At 36.3% G+C, this 19,429-nt stretch overlaps 2 protein-coding genes across 2 annotated transcripts; both read left to right on the forward strand.

The window, feature by feature from the left end:
- Positions 1-4,891: 4,891 nt before the first annotated feature.
- Positions 4,892-8,358, forward strand: LOC110937873 (E3 ubiquitin-protein ligase AIRP2). The gene is made up of 6 exons (XM_022180326.2): positions 4,892-5,083; positions 5,164-5,233; positions 6,688-6,838; positions 6,937-7,003; positions 7,149-7,392; positions 7,809-8,358. The coding sequence occupies exons 2-6, from the start codon at positions 5,169-5,171 to the stop codon at positions 8,002-8,004; spliced, it is 723 nt and encodes a 240-aa protein (XP_022036018.1). The 5' UTR covers positions 4,892-5,083; positions 5,164-5,168; the 3' UTR covers positions 8,005-8,358.
- Positions 8,359-10,499: 2,141 nt separating this feature from the next.
- On the forward strand, positions 10,500-18,101 carry LOC110937872 (allantoinase). Its single transcript, XM_022180325.1, has 15 exons — positions 10,500-10,707; positions 12,170-12,269; positions 12,420-12,540; positions 12,637-12,710; positions 12,800-12,876; positions 13,362-13,398; positions 13,881-13,966; positions 14,390-14,449; positions 14,540-14,676; positions 15,590-15,716; positions 15,797-15,952; positions 16,578-16,688; positions 16,773-16,883; positions 16,958-17,056; positions 17,725-18,101. Exons 1-15 carry the CDS (start codon positions 10,615-10,617, stop codon positions 17,848-17,850), a joined length of 1,515 nt encoding a protein of 504 aa, XP_022036017.1. The 5' UTR covers positions 10,500-10,614; the 3' UTR covers positions 17,851-18,101.
- The last annotated feature ends 1,328 nt before the right edge of the window (positions 18,102-19,429 follow it).

The following is a 19,429-nucleotide window of genomic DNA, read 5'->3' on the forward strand; positions in this document are numbered from 1 at the left end:
ATTACACCATGTTTCCATGATTTTTCATTTGAGGAGCCAGTGGCGAATTCAGTAATTTTTTTCAAGGGGTTTACTTTTTTAAATGTTCCAATATCATATGTCGGAACATAAAAAAATACGGGTCGGTTCGACAGTTCGGGTCGGATAAGGTTCATCACATGATAAAAAACAATACAATAATAAAAAAAAAACATCGTCATGAAAAATTTAAAAACAAGTAATATAAATAAGATGGTCTTTACATATAAAAAACTTTTTTTTGAGTGCAAGTAAAAAAAATATGAAATTTGCCATGAATGGGTTTTGAACAAGGTTGGAGAACTCGCTAGTCGCTAGCGGGTCGGTGAGGTAGGGACTAGCGACTACTCGGGATTAATCGGGATTAATCGGATCGGACTTTTATATATAATTTTAAGTTTTTTTACATATATACATATAATTTTATACGTAATTTTTTTAAGTGGACAAGTTTTGACCGGAATCTGGGAGGTTTATGTGTTTTTTTCCGATTTTTTCTGATTTTTTCCGATTTTTTTTTTGTTTTTTCCCGATTTTTTCCGATTTTTCCCGACCGACTAGTCGCGATTAGCCCCGACTAGGGCCGATTAGGGCCGACTAGGACGACTAGCGATTTTTTTACTGATTAGCTGAAAATTACTCAGTTGATGGGCGACTAGCGACTAGTCAGCGATTAATCGCCGACTAGTCGCGATTTTTGCAACCATGGTTTTGAACCCAGACACCAACTTTATAAGTACGCAAATGGAACCACTACAGAGCTGCGTAACCTTTGCTAATGGTTTGGTACAATAATCATATTAAGCCATGTTTTATAAATAAGTATTATTTTAGTTTAATCTTTTCTAATTAATTATATATAATCCTCCTACTAAATATTATTTAGTTTAATTTCTTATGGATAATTATTATTTAGTTTAATCTCCTTCTCATTTATAATATTATTTATTTAACTAATCGAGTAAATTACGATTTTGGCCCCTGTGGTTATATCACTCTTACTCTTTTAGCCCAAAAAGAATTTTTAACATCTCAACCCCCAACGTTTTTTTTCTAATCTTTTTGGCTCCTAACGTCTTTTTTCTAACCATTTTGGCCCTTAACATTTAATGGATGGGGTTAGTGTTAGGGGCCAAAAGGGTTAGAAAAAAAGACGTTGGGGGCTCAGATGTTAAAAAATTCTTTTTTGGGCTAAAATGGTAAAAGTGATATAAGCACAGGGGCTAAAATCGTAATTTACTCTAACTAATATTATTTATCATTTATACATTTACAAAGTTTTAATTAATGGGTTAAATTTATTGAGACTTCGTTAACAAATTTTGCTACAACAAAATAATCTATTTATATCAATCTAAATTTTTATTTATACATACTATATAATAAAACATTAATGTGTGACACATGTCGTTCATTGTAAGTATTTATTTTATGATTTTCTCGCCTCACTTCCAAACTTATCTTATATTAATTAAATAAATAAATGAATGATGAGCTAATATTAAATTTTATCCTAATTTAAATTTCGAATACCATTTTTCTATTTTTCTAATAACCAAAATTGTAAATTGTTAATTTAAAACATTTTAAATAAAACAAATTATTTATCACGAAAATCAAACTTTGTATTAATATATTAAATATTTTTTTTCACTATATAAAATTACATTTACTAACTTTTTTACAATTTGGTATATAAAATTACATTTATTTAACTCATGTAATAAATGAGGTGTTTTAAAGATGTATTATTTTATTATTTGGTAAACAATATTACATTTATTCAACCCGTGTAATACATGTGGTTTTAAAGATATAATTTTTTTTATTTGGTATATAAAATTACATTAAATCAACCCGTACAATATGGTTCTTATATATATATAACTTTTTTATTATTTAATATATAAAATTATATTTATTCAACCCATGCAAAAAAGGAAGTTTTTAAAGATATAACGTTTTATTATTTAGTATATAAATTTATTTACTCAACCCGTGTAATACACGGGGTTATAACCTAGTATATATATATAACCTATTAGGTAAGCGAGAAAAGACAAAAAAAAAAAATGCAGCCGCTATACATGCGTATTGATCAATGTTATAGACTAGTGGTATGCAGCCCGCGTTATGGGCACTAAACCGAATATTTCTTAATTTCATAACATGTACGCATGTATTTTGATTACTTACACATACTACTTATAACACGATCTCAATAAAAAATATATCGAGTCAACCAATTAAACCAAAACACTACCATAGTTTTGTAAAAAAAGAAAACTAAAAGGATGACAAGCCTGTAATTTTGAGCTGGGGGGCAAAATAGTAATTTGTTAGAACCAATGAACGAGTGCTAGACAGCTACTTGACACAAAAAGTTACATTAAGTCAACAAAGTAAAATAAAACACTACTGTAGTTTGAAAAAAAAAAACTAAAACGATGGCAATACTACAATTTTTAACAGGGAAAAAATCATAATTTTTGAAATTGGGACAAAATCATAATTTTAAACTGAGTGCAAATTCGTAATTTTAAGCTGGTGGCAAAACCATAGTTTTATTTTGAATTTGGGGCAAAATCATAATTTTGAACTGAGAGCCAAATTGTAATTTTGAGTTCGTGGCAAAAGCATAATTATATTTAGGGAAATTGGCCTGTAATAATCTCAACTAGAGGTCATTGGCCATTGACAGTCCCACCTTTGAGTATTCCCCCCACCAGTCCCACCTTTCACATATTTTTCCTACACAGGGCCCCCGTTAAAAAAAAAACTTAATGGAGTTAAGTTTTTTTTCCAAATTACAAACAAATTTTTTAAGGCTTTTGATCAGAACGACGATACAAGTCCATTGATGTAAACTTATCTCGAAACGGTGCTTCAAATGACTTGATTTTTGTTAATTGGAAATTTATACACCCGAATTGAAGCGTCGTTTTCATCATTTGGAGCACCGTTTTGAGGTAAGTTTTACATCAATGGACTCGTATCGTTATTCTGATCAAAAGCCGTAAAAAACTGTTTGTAATTTGGAAAAAAAACATAACTTCGTTAAGTTTTTTTAACGGGTGACCAGTGTAGGAAAAATATGTAAAAGATGGGACTGGTGGGGGGAATATTTAAAGGTGAGACAATCAATGACCAATGATCTCTAGTTGGGATTATTACAGGTCAATTCCCCTTTTATTTAAAACCGGGGGCAAAAACTTATTTTTAAGCTAGGGGCAAAAACATAATTTTATTTTGAACTGGAGGAAAGAACGCAGTTTTGAACTGAGGACGAAGCCATAATTTTAAACTAGAGATAAAATAGTAAATTGACTGTATCAATGGGGAAGTACTACTGGCATTATTCCCCCAACTTCTCTTTGTATACTAAAGTATAGTATAGTATAATTAATTAAGGGAAATATGGCATGTAATAATCCCACATATATCTTATTGGCCATTAATAATCCCACCTCAGAATATTCCCCCCACTAGTCCTACCTTTCACCTATTTTTCCTACAATAGTCACCCGTTAAAAGAACTTAACGGAGTTAAGTTTTTTTTCAAAATTACAAACATATTTTTTAGGGCTTTTGATCAGAACGACGATACGAGTCCATTGATGTAAAACTTGCCTCGAAACGGTGCTCCAAACGATGAAAACAACGCTTCAATTCGGGTGTTTAAATTTCCAATTAACAAAAATCAAGTCACTTGGAGCCTCATTTCAAAGTAAGTTTTACATCAATGGACTCGTATCGTCGTTCTGATCAAAAGCCCTAAAAAATATGTGTGTAATTTGGAAAATAGCTTAACTCCGTTAAGCTTTTTTAACGGGGGACCATTGTAGGAAAAATAGGTGAAAGGTGGGACTGGTGGAGGGAATATTCTGATGTGAAATTATTAATGGTCAATAAGGTCTAGGTGGAATTATTATAGGCCAATTCCCCATTAATTAAATAGTCATTACTAAAAACTGGGGCTGTTCATGAGGTGAGCTGAGCCGAGCCGAACCGAGCGGACCTTTGCTCATGCTTGGCTTGTTTACAAACCGAACTGAGCGGAGTGGCTCATTTACCTCAAATCAAGCGAGCATTTTCCGAGCAGTAAATATTTCAAGCTAGCGTCGAGCGAGTTGGACAACCGTGTCACCCAATTTAAATTTGCTAAGAGATATAGTGACAACGTTGGGCCCCAAGTTTTAATGTTTTTAAAAACAGACACATTTGGCATAACATTTTTCTTATGAATAACAATGTTGTGGCCGACGAGGCGAGGATCATATTGCACTAACAATGACGTTGAGAGCAGTGGACGATCGACTTAGGGCAACGATATGAAACATTGAGACGATGAACAGACTGTCGTTTTTCGGTTTAGGGTTTGACTTTAGATTTGATATTTTTTTTTACTGGCATGATTGGACTAGTACGTATAGATATAGTTGTAAATTTGTATATAGTGGACCAAAATCTAATAGAGTGATATATATATAAAACTATAAACTTAATTTATATTTAAGTATATATGTATATGTGTCTATATTTAGGTGTGTTTGTGTATATATACATGTATAATTCATATTTGTGTATATATGTGTAGATACATGTTTATATATGTATACGTATATATATGTATATATATACTAACTGAAAGTAATAATTCGAGTCGAACGGATCTTTGCTCATGCCTGACTCATTTACAAACCGAACTGAGCAGAGCAGCTCGTTTACAACCGAGCGTTAAATCAAACGAGTATTTTCTGTGCAATTTCCGAACGAGTGTCGAGCGACGAGTGGTTTTAACGGCCCTACTAAAAACACAAATTTGAGATGGGGATTTAGCCACACTTTGCCACCCTAATCATCACACATACCCTATGAATAACGATCCTTCAGGAAAACTTCAAAGCTCTACTAGGTGTTACACCATACTCACCTCCACGTGGCATCTTAACACTGACACAGTTACCCTTATTCGATGCTTTCGTGAATAAGACAGAGACAGACAGAGAGAGAGAGAAACAGAAACCCACACTCCCGTTTCAACTCATGTTTCTAGACCGATAAAGTGATTACATTTACAATTTATATCTAGGGTTTGGTTTATACATAGCAATCAAGATTCAGTAGATGGTTTTGTTTGTGTAGGTTCAATGAGAACATCTTTTAAGGATTCTCTCAAAGTTCTTGAAGCAGATATTCAACATGCGAATACCCTGTAAGAACCCAATCATTTTCCTCTGTTTATGTGTGTGTGTTTTCGTTGAGGTTTGATGAAATTCATGGTGTTTTGATGTATTATGTGTATATCTATTTGTGGGTTTTTGATTTTAGATGGTTTAGAGCAGTTCATGATCTGGGTTTGTTCTAATCTGTTGTTAAGTTTTGTTATATTATATGTTCCTAAATTTTAATTGCCTTTATGTGGGTTAAGAAGAAACTTATACTGATAACTGATAAGGGTTTATCCTTTGTGGGTAGGGTATTTTGTAGGGCTGTAAGCCTGTAAACGAACCGAACGAACACAAACAAGACTATGTTCGTGTTTGTTTGTTAAGAAATATATGTGTTCGTGAACCGTTCACGAACACTTATCGAACGAGATTTTATGTTCGTGTTCGTTTGTTAAGGAAATGAACTTGTTCGTGTTCATTTGTGTTTGTTTGTTAATTTTAGGTAACGAACAAAAACGAACGATGACGAACACAAATGAGCACAAACTAATGTTCATGAACACAAATGGAAACAAACAGACACAAACAATCGTTTATGAACAGAATATATAATACATCGACACTTGTTAGATATTTAATTTGTCGGAATTTTGAAGTATTTAAATAAATATAAAAACTAAAAACACTAATGAACTATCGAACACAAATGAACACGTTATCGAACGTTGACGAACATAAACGAACGAACACGACCTCTGTTCATGTTTGTTCATTTAACTAAACGAACGAAATTTCTTATTCGTGTTCGTTTGTTTAATAAACGAACGGACACAAACGAACTTCCCGCCGAACGGTTCACGAACTGTTCGCCGAACGTTTGGTTCGTTTGCAGCCCTAGTATTTTGGTTTGTAATTTTCTAGCACATAACTACTGTTATATGTGGTCCTTATGATTCCCAACAATGAGATTATAACAACTTTTTTCACAAATCCTACACGGGCCGATGAATAGGAGAGATGTCGGGTTCATAACTCAAATATCATCGATGCTGTGGATGAGGGTAGAATTTCATAGTTTAACGTGCCAAGGTGGGGTAAAAAAAACAAAGTTGTGAGCTCCTGGTGCGTCAAGCGAACAACGCGATGGAATTTGGGGTCGGGTATGTCTTGTAACGACACATCTCAATCCATGGCTGATGTGTGATATGCCTAGGGTGTTACCGAGATATGAGATCAGTGGCCCAGCTTAAGAGGGGCTGGGGGGGACCCCCGAACTTTTCGCTCAGTAGTGTTATATATGTAGTTTTCGTATAGAAATTTTTGGGTACATACGTTTTCGACCCCCCGGTTCTATAGAAGCATCATTCATCTGTTCATAGATTCATTAGTGTTTCCTAATTCATATGTGAAAGGACTAAAATGACCTTGGGATTGATTTATGGCTGAATTTATGTCATGTTATTTTTCTTAAATCTTGAATTTTCGTTATATTTTGCAGAGCATCCGATTTACGAAGGGAGTATGATGGTGCATGTGTGCAGATGCGAATGTCTTACAGTGCAGCTGCACAATTTTTGCTTTTCTTTGTTCAATGGTCGGATTGCCACCTGGCAGGTGCGCTCGGACTGTTGAGGATCCTGATTTACAAGGTCAAAAATCCATACTTCATAGTTGATAGAAAAAAACATATAACTAATTATAATTTATCGATTGAATATCGTATCTTTCTTGGTTTGCTGCACTACAGGTTTATGTTGATGGCACCACAACGTTGTCGACACATGAAAAGAAGGCAAGCATTAGAGAATTTTATGGTATGTTCCAACTGAAATTTAATTATCATTTTTTTTTTGGTATAAAACTTGTTACCAAAAGGTGTTTGGACTTTTGGTCATTGTTTTCTACTTTATTTTGTAAAAAATTTATAAAAACCGTTTACATTACTGAAGTCGAAAACAGGTTTCATATATCCATCACTAATGCAACTTCAAAGCGGAGTGACTAATTCCGAAGATAGAAAGCAGAAGAAGATATGTGACGAAAGATATTCAAAACAAGACGACAACGATGGTGATGAAGAACGTCGAGGTTCGGATCTTGATATCGAATCAGAAGAAGAATGTGGTATTTGTATGGAAGCCAATGACAAACTTGTACTACCAATATGTACCCATGCCATGTGCTCTCGTTGCTATAATGACTGGTATGATTCTCGATACGATTATTGATACTTGATACTTCACCTTAGCGCATTTGTAACCTATGCAGTTAATATCGGTGATATATCGGTTATATCGGTCCCCTAGTAAAATATCGGTGTTAAATATCGGTGAGTATATCGGTACCGATATTATCGGCGATATTGACCGATATAACCGATATATCACCGATATATCACTGAATTATTATTTTTAAATTGCTATATATGTAAATTTTGCATTATATTAAAAATTACAGATATACCACCGATATCTCACCGAGATAACCTATATCTCAAATATCGGTCCTTGACCGATATCCGATATTTTACTGCATTAACTGCATAGTTTGTAACCGTGCGGTAAAAGCATCGCTATGCATTAATCTACAATCTGAACCTTCTTGTGGAACAATTTGCAGGCGAACAAGATCATTGTCTTGTCCGTTTTGTCGCGTCAGCCTTAAAAAAACCGACCCGGGTGAGCTATGGGTGTATGTTAACAGAAAAGAAGTGACGGATATGGCCACGATAACATGGGGAAATCTTAAAAGATTCTTCATGTACATCGATAAGCTTCCTCTTGTTGCCCCCAACTCGCCCTTTGATTCCTATTGAGGTAGAAACTAGCTCGAAAATATTATATAAATCTAGGGTTCATTTCTTGGAGTTTATAAAAGTGAATTTATGATAACCACCAATATTCTATATGAACATTGGTGGTCGTCGTGGATTCGCTCGACGACTTGCTTGTTCTTCTTGTTGGGTGAATGGATCGGCGGGTTTTGTAGCCGATGTAGTTCACTTGCTAGAAAGTGGTCTTGCAAGCGAATTTGTAACGGATGTGTAAGTGCATTTTGAGTGAGTTTGTTTTTACTTTGTTTATTTGTGGAGTTGTATGTATATTTTCTCATTTGAATATACAAAATAAAAAAAAGAAAACACGATATATACGTGGATTTACCTTTTTTAGGGATTTCGTCTACATGTTGCGCAAATCAAAAGCGTATTACATGTCGTCTAAGTATCAAATTTGTCACCTAAGAAACGCGAAGGATTTTTGTTACTTGCATTGAATTTGAAACCTCTCTCTGTTTAATATAGTACATAACAAAAGTTAACCTTAAGAGACAACAACTGACATAGCAAAGGACCACTTTCGTAAAAGTTGACCTCATTGCGAAATGCTAAGTTGAATACGAGCTAATTGTCGTCGAGTTGAGGGCTGGCTTGACTTAAATACGGGCTAAGTTGTCGGCTTAGTTGGGCATGCTTACTCGAAGTAGCTTGATTCCCATTGTTACTGCTTTAGGATTGTATTTATATAACAAAAGTACAATAACAGGTTTTGGGTTGGGAGTTAAATGTCATTTTAGTCCTTGTGGTTTGAGTCATTTTGTCAGTTTAGTCCAAAGGTTTCATTTTTCGCCTATGGGTCCAAAAAGGTTTCACCGTTACCATTTTAGTTCACTGGGTTAACTTCATCTATTTTTTCTGTTAATGAGAAGGGCAGTTCGGTCATTTTATATGGCTAAATCGCCCTTCTAGTTGAATTACATATAAAATGACCGAATTGCCCTTCTCGTTAACAGAAAAATGGATGAAGTTAACCCAGTGGACTAAAATGGCAACGGTGAAACCTTTTTGGACACACAGGCGAAAAATGAAACATTTTGACTAAACTGCCAAAATAACCCAAAACACAGGGACTAAAATGGCATTAACTCTTTGGGAAACACGTTTTGTCGTGCTTTTCTTTACGGTGGTTTGTTTTTCCTTAATAATGCACATATTTTCTGATTGTTACGTTTTGATGCCAAAATCAAGTAATTACACCTAATAGTAAACCGACACAATGATAACAATAACGCAAAGTAAAAAAATGTGTCAACATAGTTTTCAACTTAGTGATTGAAGTAATTGATGATGGTCTCTTTTCTTAACTTACCAAATCTCTACTTCAATTTGGTTAACCTACAACTATCATCTCTTATCGTACCCATCACGAATCATCGTATAAGGAATCATTTCTTTTGTCAAGAGCTGAGAGTAACAAATATTGGAGTAGTTTGGTGTAGGGGTGTTCTTTATTTGGAATAGACTCGAAAAAAAGGCAATTTCGACAGAACCAAATTCGAATTACAAATTTCGAATTTTCGAACAAGGTAACAAGGTTACCATTTGTATTGAATTGAATTCGAATTTGAGATTTTCAAACTATCAATCCGTATGAATACTCGAATTTATATAAATATTATGTTTTTGTAAAGTACATATACTTCTTAACCCAAATTCATTTCGGTTTTCGAACTAAACTCCAATTCAGTTCCAAGAATTCCAAATTCATTTTATTAACAGAAAAGATTTTACGATTATAGAATAGGGCCATCGAAACTGTAAAACCCAAAAAAGAGACCGGATTGGCATTATGATATGATACACATAATCCACCATACTGGTGACTGATGAGTGGTTCATGCACTTGAACTACTTTCACATGATTCAAGATACTTTATAAAATCCTACCTTATATAAATTTATTATGTGTGTACCTACTGGCACACCCAAATGCCTATATGCACACTAAAAAGGGTTTTTTGTCCTATATGCACACCCTGTAGTGTCGAGCTGTGGCCAAAGCGCGGCATTTTGGTACAGTCTACCAGACAAAAGACTAACGGGTGTCTGACGGGTCTGTTGACCGGATCAAAACACCGAGCTTTGGCAGCGTTTTGGTCCTATCAACCAGACAAAAGACTGACTGGGTGTCTGGTTGACAGGACCAAAACGCGGTCAAAGCACGGCGTTTTGGTCCGGTCAACAGACCCGTCAGTCTTTGTCTTGTTGATCGGACCAAACCGCCGTGCTTTGACCAAAGCTCGACACTACAGAATGTGCATATAGGACCAAAAAAAAACCCTTTTTGAGCTGACTATCTACACACCAAGTGTGCAAATAGTCTCCCCCCTTTATTTATTTTTCTTAAAAAAAATACATTTTTAGTGCTGACAAAAGCCAAAAAACGAAAGACAGAGGATAACATAAAATAGCATAGTTTTTTGTCATTTTCTTTTAAGATGCAAGAATCAAGATGATGTCCCACTAGACCACTTGTGCATTGGTACTCATCTCCCATTGGTCACTTCTTCCATCAAAATAAATCCAGATTCCCTGAATCTTCTTCTTTCATCCTCAAGATTCCCCTTTTTTTTCCGGCCAAACTTTGAGATGGAGTCAGGAACATGGAGGTTTCTGATGTCTTTTTTGCCACTGGTTATATATTTACTATTCATCATATACTCCGGTTATAACTCTCCACAGGTTTGTTTGTTTTTCCTCTTTTCAGTTCTTCTGATTAAACCCTAATTGGTAGAGTCAATTGTTGGATTTATTACTATTTAATATATGTCAATAATCTTTGTGTTTGATGTCTTCCTTAGGTGGTGTTTGAAAGTGTGCAATAATGAGGGTTGGGTAATATATGTGATTATGTGAAGATTTTTTATTATTATTATTATTATTATTATTATTATTATTATTATTATTATTATTATTATTATTATTATTATTATTATTATTATTATTATTATTATATGATATATGTCATATGTGAATAATCTTTATGTTATATGTTGTCGCAAGGAATGCCGCGCCTCGAATATCATTAACGCGTTAGCTTTAGTGTTAACGCGCATGGGTGACCTCCCTCTTGGTATATTTGTGAGCTGCGGCAAAGCAGACAATATTGATTGGTACGAGGGGCAAGATGTTATATCTTTTGTGGGTGTAGACGTCTTTAGTAATTGACCCTTATCAGGTTTTTAGCATGGTTAACCATTGTTGTGTCATTATTGTTGATCAAAGGTTATTAGGTCCATTGATTGGGTATGAAGGTCATATGTTTAGTTGCAGCCTTATTTTATTAAAAAAGGACTGTTTTCATGACTTGAACTACCACTCTTAAACCTTTTAGTTCAAACTAAACAAAAAACTTGTAAATATTTTGGTTTGATTGCATCCAAAGTATCATTGCAAGGTATGGGACTTGTTCCACATCGGTTGTATGGGCAACTGATGTGGGGTTTATATACCAAATGGGCTCTCTCACCCACCAGACTAGTCTTTTGGGTTGAGTTCTCTCGTTTGGTATGTAACACAAAGTCGACTTATTAAGTGGTGAAGATGACGGCTTTATCGTTTTTCATCTTATATTCTGATCATATCTCTTCAAAGATTCGAGTTTCCAATCTTTAAATCAAAATTTTCAATTATTTTTCTTAAAGATTAATTTTTAGGCAATCTTTACACCATAAGGCTATGTGTTACGAGCTTCAAAGGGGGGCTCCATTGGTGCCACATCAGCGTGGCGAGGGCTCAGGTGGGCTCGCGGGTGTGGGGCTCTTTTGATGATTTTCTTTTTATTTTTATTAATGTTAAATAATATAGAACCCAATCATATCTAGTCACCTAAACCCAATAACACATAACGCCCCCCACAACACACCTTAGTGGTGTGAAGGGTGAAAAAAAGTGTGCCTACGTGGCAGCACTTTTTTTTTTTTTTTTCAAATGAGCCACCCATAACACATAGTCTAAGGACCTAAAACAGAGCATACCAAGTAACAGTGTAGTTGTGGGGGTGGGGGGGGGGGTGGGGGGGGGTGGGGGGGAGTCTGATATGTCTATCTGTGTCACATGCACTTGGTAGCAGTCTGGAACATGGCAATGAGACAATTGATCCGACATACATAACTTGTCATATATTGTTGGCTTGTTGCAACAGCCAACGACAACGACAAGTAGGTGCAGCCTGCTTCCTCATCATCATTACTGGATCGCAAGCAAACGCATCGTGACACCTCACGAGATATTTTCTGGTGCAGGTAACGATCAAACACCCCCTAAAATATTTTAAATTTGTAACAAAGTTGTAATGAATTTTAAACATGGGAAAGTAATAGCATAATAAGACTTTAAAAGTCAACTATTTTCCGTTCCTATTCGGTTATTTTATTGAATTTGCAAATGGGCAGTTGAGATTAATGGCGGAAGCATCATATCGTTGGTCAAAGAAAAGGATTGGCTGGAAAGAGTTAAGAATGAGCCAGTGATTGACTATGGAGAAGCTGTTGTGATGCCTGGTTTGATTGATGTGTATGAAAATTCCTATAATATACATGTTCTAGATTTAATATAAAATATCAAACATGTGAACTTTAATAAAAACGTGATTCATCGTGTTGACCACAGGCATGCACATCTCGATGATCCCGGGAGGGAAGAATGGGAAGGGTTTCCTTCAGGAACAAGGGCTGCTGCTGCCGGTATGTTGAATACTTAGTATCTTATAAAACGTAAATTCGTATACTTCCGTTGCAACTAGAGCCTTATGTGTTATCTTCGTTTATACCAGGTGGGATAACAACGTTAATAGATATGCCGCTTAACAGTGATCCGTCTACTGTTTCTGAGGAAACCTTACAACTCAAGGTGAAGAAGACTAATCTACACTGCAATCATTTGTTTATATCTTAGAGCAAACTTCCGTTTTGCTCCCTGTGGTTTGGTCATTTTAACGGTTTTGCTCCAATAGTTTAAAAATAGCCATTTTCCTCCCTGATCTTTCGAGTTTGTCGCCAGTTTGCTCCCTAATCTTTCGAGTTTGTCGCCAGTTTCCTCCCTGATCTTTCGAGTTTGTCGCCAGTTTGCTCCCTAATCTTTCGAGTTTGTCGCCAGTTTCCTCCCTGATGGAGTTAGAGGCTGGGAGCAAAATGAAGATAAGTTAGAAAAATCAGGGAGGAAAATGGCTATTTTTAAACTATTGGAGCAAAACCGTTAAAATGACCAAATCACAGGGAGCAAAACAGAAGTTTACTCTATATCTTATTATTTGTCTGGAATATTTATTATCTCACCTGATCGTTGACTGAAATGCTAAATAGCTGTTTTTATGATCATGACAATCTAAATGACAGATAAAGGCTGCTAAAGGGAGGATCTTTGTTAATGTTGGTAAGCTCCTGAATCTAACAAATAAGCTGAATTCGGTGCACCTTGGCTCATACCTGTTTACTTATGACTGGTCAATGTGGCTTGTCTTTTATCTCTAATTGGTCAAACGGGTAAAACTGAAAGAAATTAGCCTAAAATGAAACGGGTCAAAAGTCTCCTAAAGTATTTTTTTTTAATGCATGAGATTTTTAATGAACTCATTTGACTTTTGTATCCATATCTGACACGCTAATATTTATAAAATATAATTCAAAAAGTTGGACAAAAATTGTTCGAGTCAAGTTGACTTAGTCAACCCAACCAACCCGGCCCATACTAAGTACCTGTTTTGACCCGTGACCCAATCGCCTATTTTGCACCAATATCTGTGACCCTTTTATCATCAGGTAGTACCCCTATCACTTGCTCCATGACCCGCCCCTAGATCCATTCATCGCAACATGAAATATTATAGGAGGCGAATCTTTACCTCTTTTACACAGGGTTTTGGGGAGGTCTCGTACCCGAAAACGCATTTAACGCAACTATCCTACAAAATCTCTTAAATGCGGGTGCTCTTGGTCTAAAGGTACAAAAACAACCACATATCTAAGATACACATGTTCAGACTCATAGTTGTTAATAGCGCTCATAGCGAGCGCTATAGTGAATAGTGTAGAGTAGCACTCATGTGTCGCCATTTGATTTTGGCGCCTCCATGGCGGGTAAATATCGGGGTTTTAGGTTTTTTTATGTTTATTATAAATAGTGGGATGTTATAGGTATAAAATAGCAGGATTTTAGGTTTTATGTTAAGTATATATATAAAACAACGTATTTGGATATAATATACATATAAAATATTTCTAAATTTTTCTTCTAGTGTGTCACTAAACATAAAATATTGCTATCGCTATCGCTACGTCGCGTATAGGTAGCTTGTCGCTATCGCCCGCTATGCGCTATTAACAACTATGTTCAGACTGCGGTTTTTGAATATGTTCTGTTTCAGTCTTTCATGTGTCCGTCAGGAATCAACGACTTTCCCATGACAGATGCTAGCCATATTAAGGTACTTATATCGTAAACACGTAATCCTTCATATTTTCTGCTCAAGATATGTTTTTTAATGTTTTGTGGGTACGTGATTCGTTTTTTAAAGGAAGGGCTATCTGTGTTGGCTAAGTACAAGAGACCTTTGCTTGTACATGCTGAAAAACAACAGGAAGTTGAACTGAAAGACGGTGATGATGATCCCCGGTCCTATTCTACTTATCTGAAAACCAGACCCTCCTCAATGTATGCATACTTTTCTTAATCCAACATCACATATATGTAATATTTGCATTTTCGTAACAGCGGAATATTAAAAAAATCTTGTGGAGGCTATTGACCTATTAGTGCAGTTTCATGCATGGGCGAAGGATAAGGTATCTCCAGGGGGGCGCCCGACCCCCCGAACTTTTCGATGCGTAGTGTTATGAATAGTACTTTCGTATAGGTATATACGTTGCCCCCCCCCCCCCCCCCCGGTTTTGCGAAAATTCGGGGGGGCGTGGCTTCGCCAATGGTTTCATGTAGGACATTCAATCATATAAATTAGAAAAAAAAGGTCAACCAACTATGCAATCGGGTTCATTTATTTGTGAGAAGGGATATTGGATTTAAATAACCCCAAATTTCACCTTACGAATTGTACCACGCCACTTCCAACTTCAACTTATTTTACTCTGGCACTCCCAAACTAACTGAACCCTAACCCAGGTAGCTGACGTCAGATGCCACGTCAGCAAAAATAATGCCACGTCAGATGCTACATCTGCAAAGAAAAAACTAACTGGGTTAGGGTTCAGTTAGTTTGGTAGCGCCAGATGAAAATAAGTTGGGTGTGGTGTGGTACAATTTTTAAGTTGAGAGTGTTATCGGCCAAATGGCGAAACTTGGGGTATTTTTATATTTTGACCTCCAAAAATACAAGCCGGGGTATTTTTGTCATTTAGAACTAAGTTGGCCACATTTGTTGTGAACTAATTTCATGGCTTTCTAGCTTATTTTAAACTTTTTTACAGGCAGCCTACATAAAACTATAGCAATAGTTCATTAGCCTGCGTAGTCATTAAACCCGTACAACGTAATTATAATCAAATCCATGATATAAGTCATTATATCGAAAGCACACTATAATTCCTAGAGATGCCTGTTTTTCATCTAGGGAAGAAACCGCCATTAGAGAGTTGCTAACGGTAGCAAAAGACACTAGAACTGGTGGTCCCGCTGAAGGAGCTCATGTTCACATTGTTCATCTCTCGGATTCAAGATCTTCGTTAGAACTGATCAAGGTAAACACTTGGCAGTGCTTACAATAAAGCTAATAAAGAAATAAATGGCGATGATTGTAACTTTGTTTTTTTATTTGTAGGAAGCGAAAAGTAACGGTGATAGTGTAACTGTCGAAACCTGCCCCCATTATCTTGCCTTTTCAGCAGAAGAGATCCCGGATGGCGATACGCGTTTTAAGTGTGCACCGCCCATTCGCGAAGCAGCTAACAGACAAAAACTCTGGGAGGCCTTGATGGTTAGTTCAACTTCCATACACATGCATCACCGAAATTTTTACTTGTAGATTTAAAAAGAGTAAAATGTCATTTTCGTCCTTGAGGTTTGGCCAGTTTTGCGACTTTCATTCAAAAGTTTGTTTTTTCGCATCTGGATCCAAAAGGTTTAAAATCTTATTTTCATCTGGCTCGTTAACTTCATCCATTTTTCTTCGTTAAGTCAGGGGTATTTTTGTCTTTTTTGTTAATTTAAAGAGTCATTCGGTCTTTTTCACTTAAGGACTCGCTTGTACATTATGCTAAATGTTTGTACATAAAGTGAAAAAGACCGAATTACCCTTTAAGTTAACAAAAAAGACGAAAATACCCCTAACTTAACGATGTTTGTACATAAAGTGAAAAAGACCGAATTACCCTTTAAGTTAACAAAAAAGACGAAAATACCCCTAACTTAACGAAGAAAAATGGATGGAGTTAACGAGCCGGATGAAAATGACAAGATTTCAAACCTTTTGGATTCAGATGCGGAAAAACAAACCTCAGGACAAAAGTCGCAAAACCGGCGAAACCAGGGACGAAAATGCCATTTTACTCTGAAAAAAATGAAAATAAAAATGTTCTTATCTGTCTGCTAAAATAATGTAGGATGGGGATATTGACATGTTAAGCTCTGATCATTCACCATCGGAACCGGAGCTCAAACTATTCGCCGAAGGTGATTTTTTGAGGGCATGGGGTGGTATATCTTCGTTACAGGTTCGCCATTTTTTTCGGTCTTTTGCCATTAAGTTTTAATTATGTTTGTAAGGGATAATGAACAAAATTCATATTGGTTTTCAGTTTGTTCTTCCTGTGACATGGTCATATGGGGTTAAATATGGTATAACTTTAGAGAAATTAGTTTCATGGTGGAGTGAGAAGCCTGCTAAACTTGCTAGCCAAGATCTTAAGGTAAATGTTTATCGGAGTACAAATGGTTCACCGGCTTTCTAGAATCGTGAATGAATATGATTAAATATTTGCAGGGAGCTATTGAAATCGGAAAGCATGCAGATATTGTTGTTTGGGAACCGGAAAAGGAGTTTGATCTCGACGAAAACCATACCGTACACCTTAAGCATCCGGTATTTTTCCAGTTCTTGACTTTCTTCGGTACACTTTGACTTTCAAGATCAATACCACTGTTGACCAGCGTTACTTCAAATCCTAACCTTTTAGATTGTCCGTGTGGTTTATTGAAATTTTAGATTTGGTCGTCAGCTTTTCAAAAGTACATAGATGGTCCCTGTAGTTTGTACTTTGTAACATATTTAGTCCCCAACCAACAAATATCAAGGTTTTAGCATGTCCAAGTTAGGGACTAAATGCGTTACAAAGTGCAAACTACAGGGACCATTTATGTACTTTTGGAAAAAAAAGCTGGGGACTAAATGCGTTACAAAGGGCAAACCTGAGGGACCATCTGTGTATTTATGAAAAGCTAGGGACCAAATACAAAATTTTGATAAATCATAGTAACAATCCGTGTACTTTACTCTAATTATAATTCGAGTTTATATAAACTACTAGTGAAAGATAAAAACTGATGTTCGAAAACCTGTATTCTGATTATAGCCTAATGGTATCTTTGGGTGAGATAAGGCTTAGGGACCATTAGGTTTTAAGTTCGATTCTCACAAGAGGGTTTTTCCCAAGTGGTCCGTCAGTAATCCAAATTTGCTGTTAAAAAAAACGTTCTTGAACAGGTTTGACCATAAAAGTCAAAGAAAAACTAACCACATTCTTTATGTAGAGCATATCGGCTTACATGGGTTCAAGACTTGCTGGAAAAGTTGTGGCGACCTTTGTTAATGGAAATCTAGTTTTCGAGGGCGGAAAACACGCTCCTGATGCATGTGGTACAACCATCCTAGCATGATCAACGATGAAAGTAATCGGTGACCAATCTAGCACATAGATAGCTACCCGATCATGCTGCATACAAGCGACTTTTCTGCCGACAATTTCGGCTTCTGCAGTTGTACCAGAGGGAAAATCTGAGGGTGTAATGCTGAGATTTAAAAAAAAAAATCATAATTTCATATGCAAATATAAGTTTGTTATGATTGAATGTTTAGTGTTCCCATCAACAGTTAAGCATAAATTACAATAAGTAGTGGTTTGGATATTTTTGTTTTCGTGTAGTTATTTGAAAAATCTGGAAAGTTCAAATCCTGTCATCGGTTCGGGTTTCGGTTTCTTCCTGTTGGAACCGAAAACCGAACCGAACTTTATTCAAAGTTGGCAAACCGAACTGAACCGAAAAGTGATTCTAATTTGATTCGGTTTCTAACCTAACCCTATCTGTAACAAGATGGATGTTGGTATCATCGTCATCGGAAACCCAGGACCAATCGGAACGGATGGACTTGTGACCACAAACACAATCATTCACGTACAAACCACAACACTCACACGAATTCATGATAATGAATTGAAACGAGAATGACTTGCAGAAACAGTAAACTAACCGAATGAATATAACTAGATTGACTGAAACTTGAATATGATAAACTTGATAAACACACGTTTGAAATACACTTGATAACTGCCGAAGTGATAACCATATGAATAGGGAGTTTGGCAGCGGCTTTATAGGGGATCAAGGGGCATGTCTCTAAAAGTCACAACGTTTCAGAAGGGTGTGACGATTCAGAAATAACCGCCTTCGGTTATGACACACACCGGTTCGCTATGGCCCAAACTCCTTTACCCACACCGGTTACAAATCGGACTGGACATACATAAACTGTTCGACCCATTCTGGTGGCCTACGGCCCAAACTAAATATATAAACATAACCTATTGTTCGACCCAATACTAATAGACATAATATAAACAAATGAATAAATACGAAACAGGCCCGAGGCCCATGTTCTTTGACTCGGATGTTTCTTGATTACCGAAACAATCTTCATTCTCCCCCTTAAGCAAGAAATATCCGAGCTCTTCGATCCGTTTACTCCTTGCGGTTGTTGGTGACTTCGATCTTCACCACCACGTCATCATCACTTGAATCTTCGATCCATCCGCAATTGCTCGAGCTCTCGGCCATTCCAACTTTCTCTCTTGCACGCTCCTTCTTGATGTAATCAAAGTACCATTCGGCCAACTCTAGATAGTAAACGTATGCAACCTTCATTTCATAGGCGTCGTCCTTGTCGTAACCATATTTCACCGATATCTCGCCCCATTTGTCTTTTGCCATTATCTCATCAAACCCACCGTTGTGCTTCACGATGCGGTGTAGTAGTATGAGGCTAACATCACGACCATCAATTAACTCCGGTGGCATTGCCTTCTCACAAACAATTCCAAGAAAGTTCGTGATGAACCAAACTAAGATTTCTTCAAACGGCGTGTCGAAGAATCTTGGGTGCTTCTTGATTTCTTCGTGTAGTGTGATTAGATCCCCTGGTTCAATGCAGCTTTCCATGATTAACCCCCTTTCAACTACA

Source organism: Helianthus annuus, chromosome 4, assembly GCF_002127325.2.
Source record: "Helianthus annuus cultivar XRQ/B chromosome 4, HanXRQr2.0-SUNRISE, whole genome shotgun sequence".
Lineage (NCBI taxonomy): Eukaryota > Viridiplantae > Streptophyta > Magnoliopsida > Asterales > Asteraceae > Helianthus > Helianthus annuus.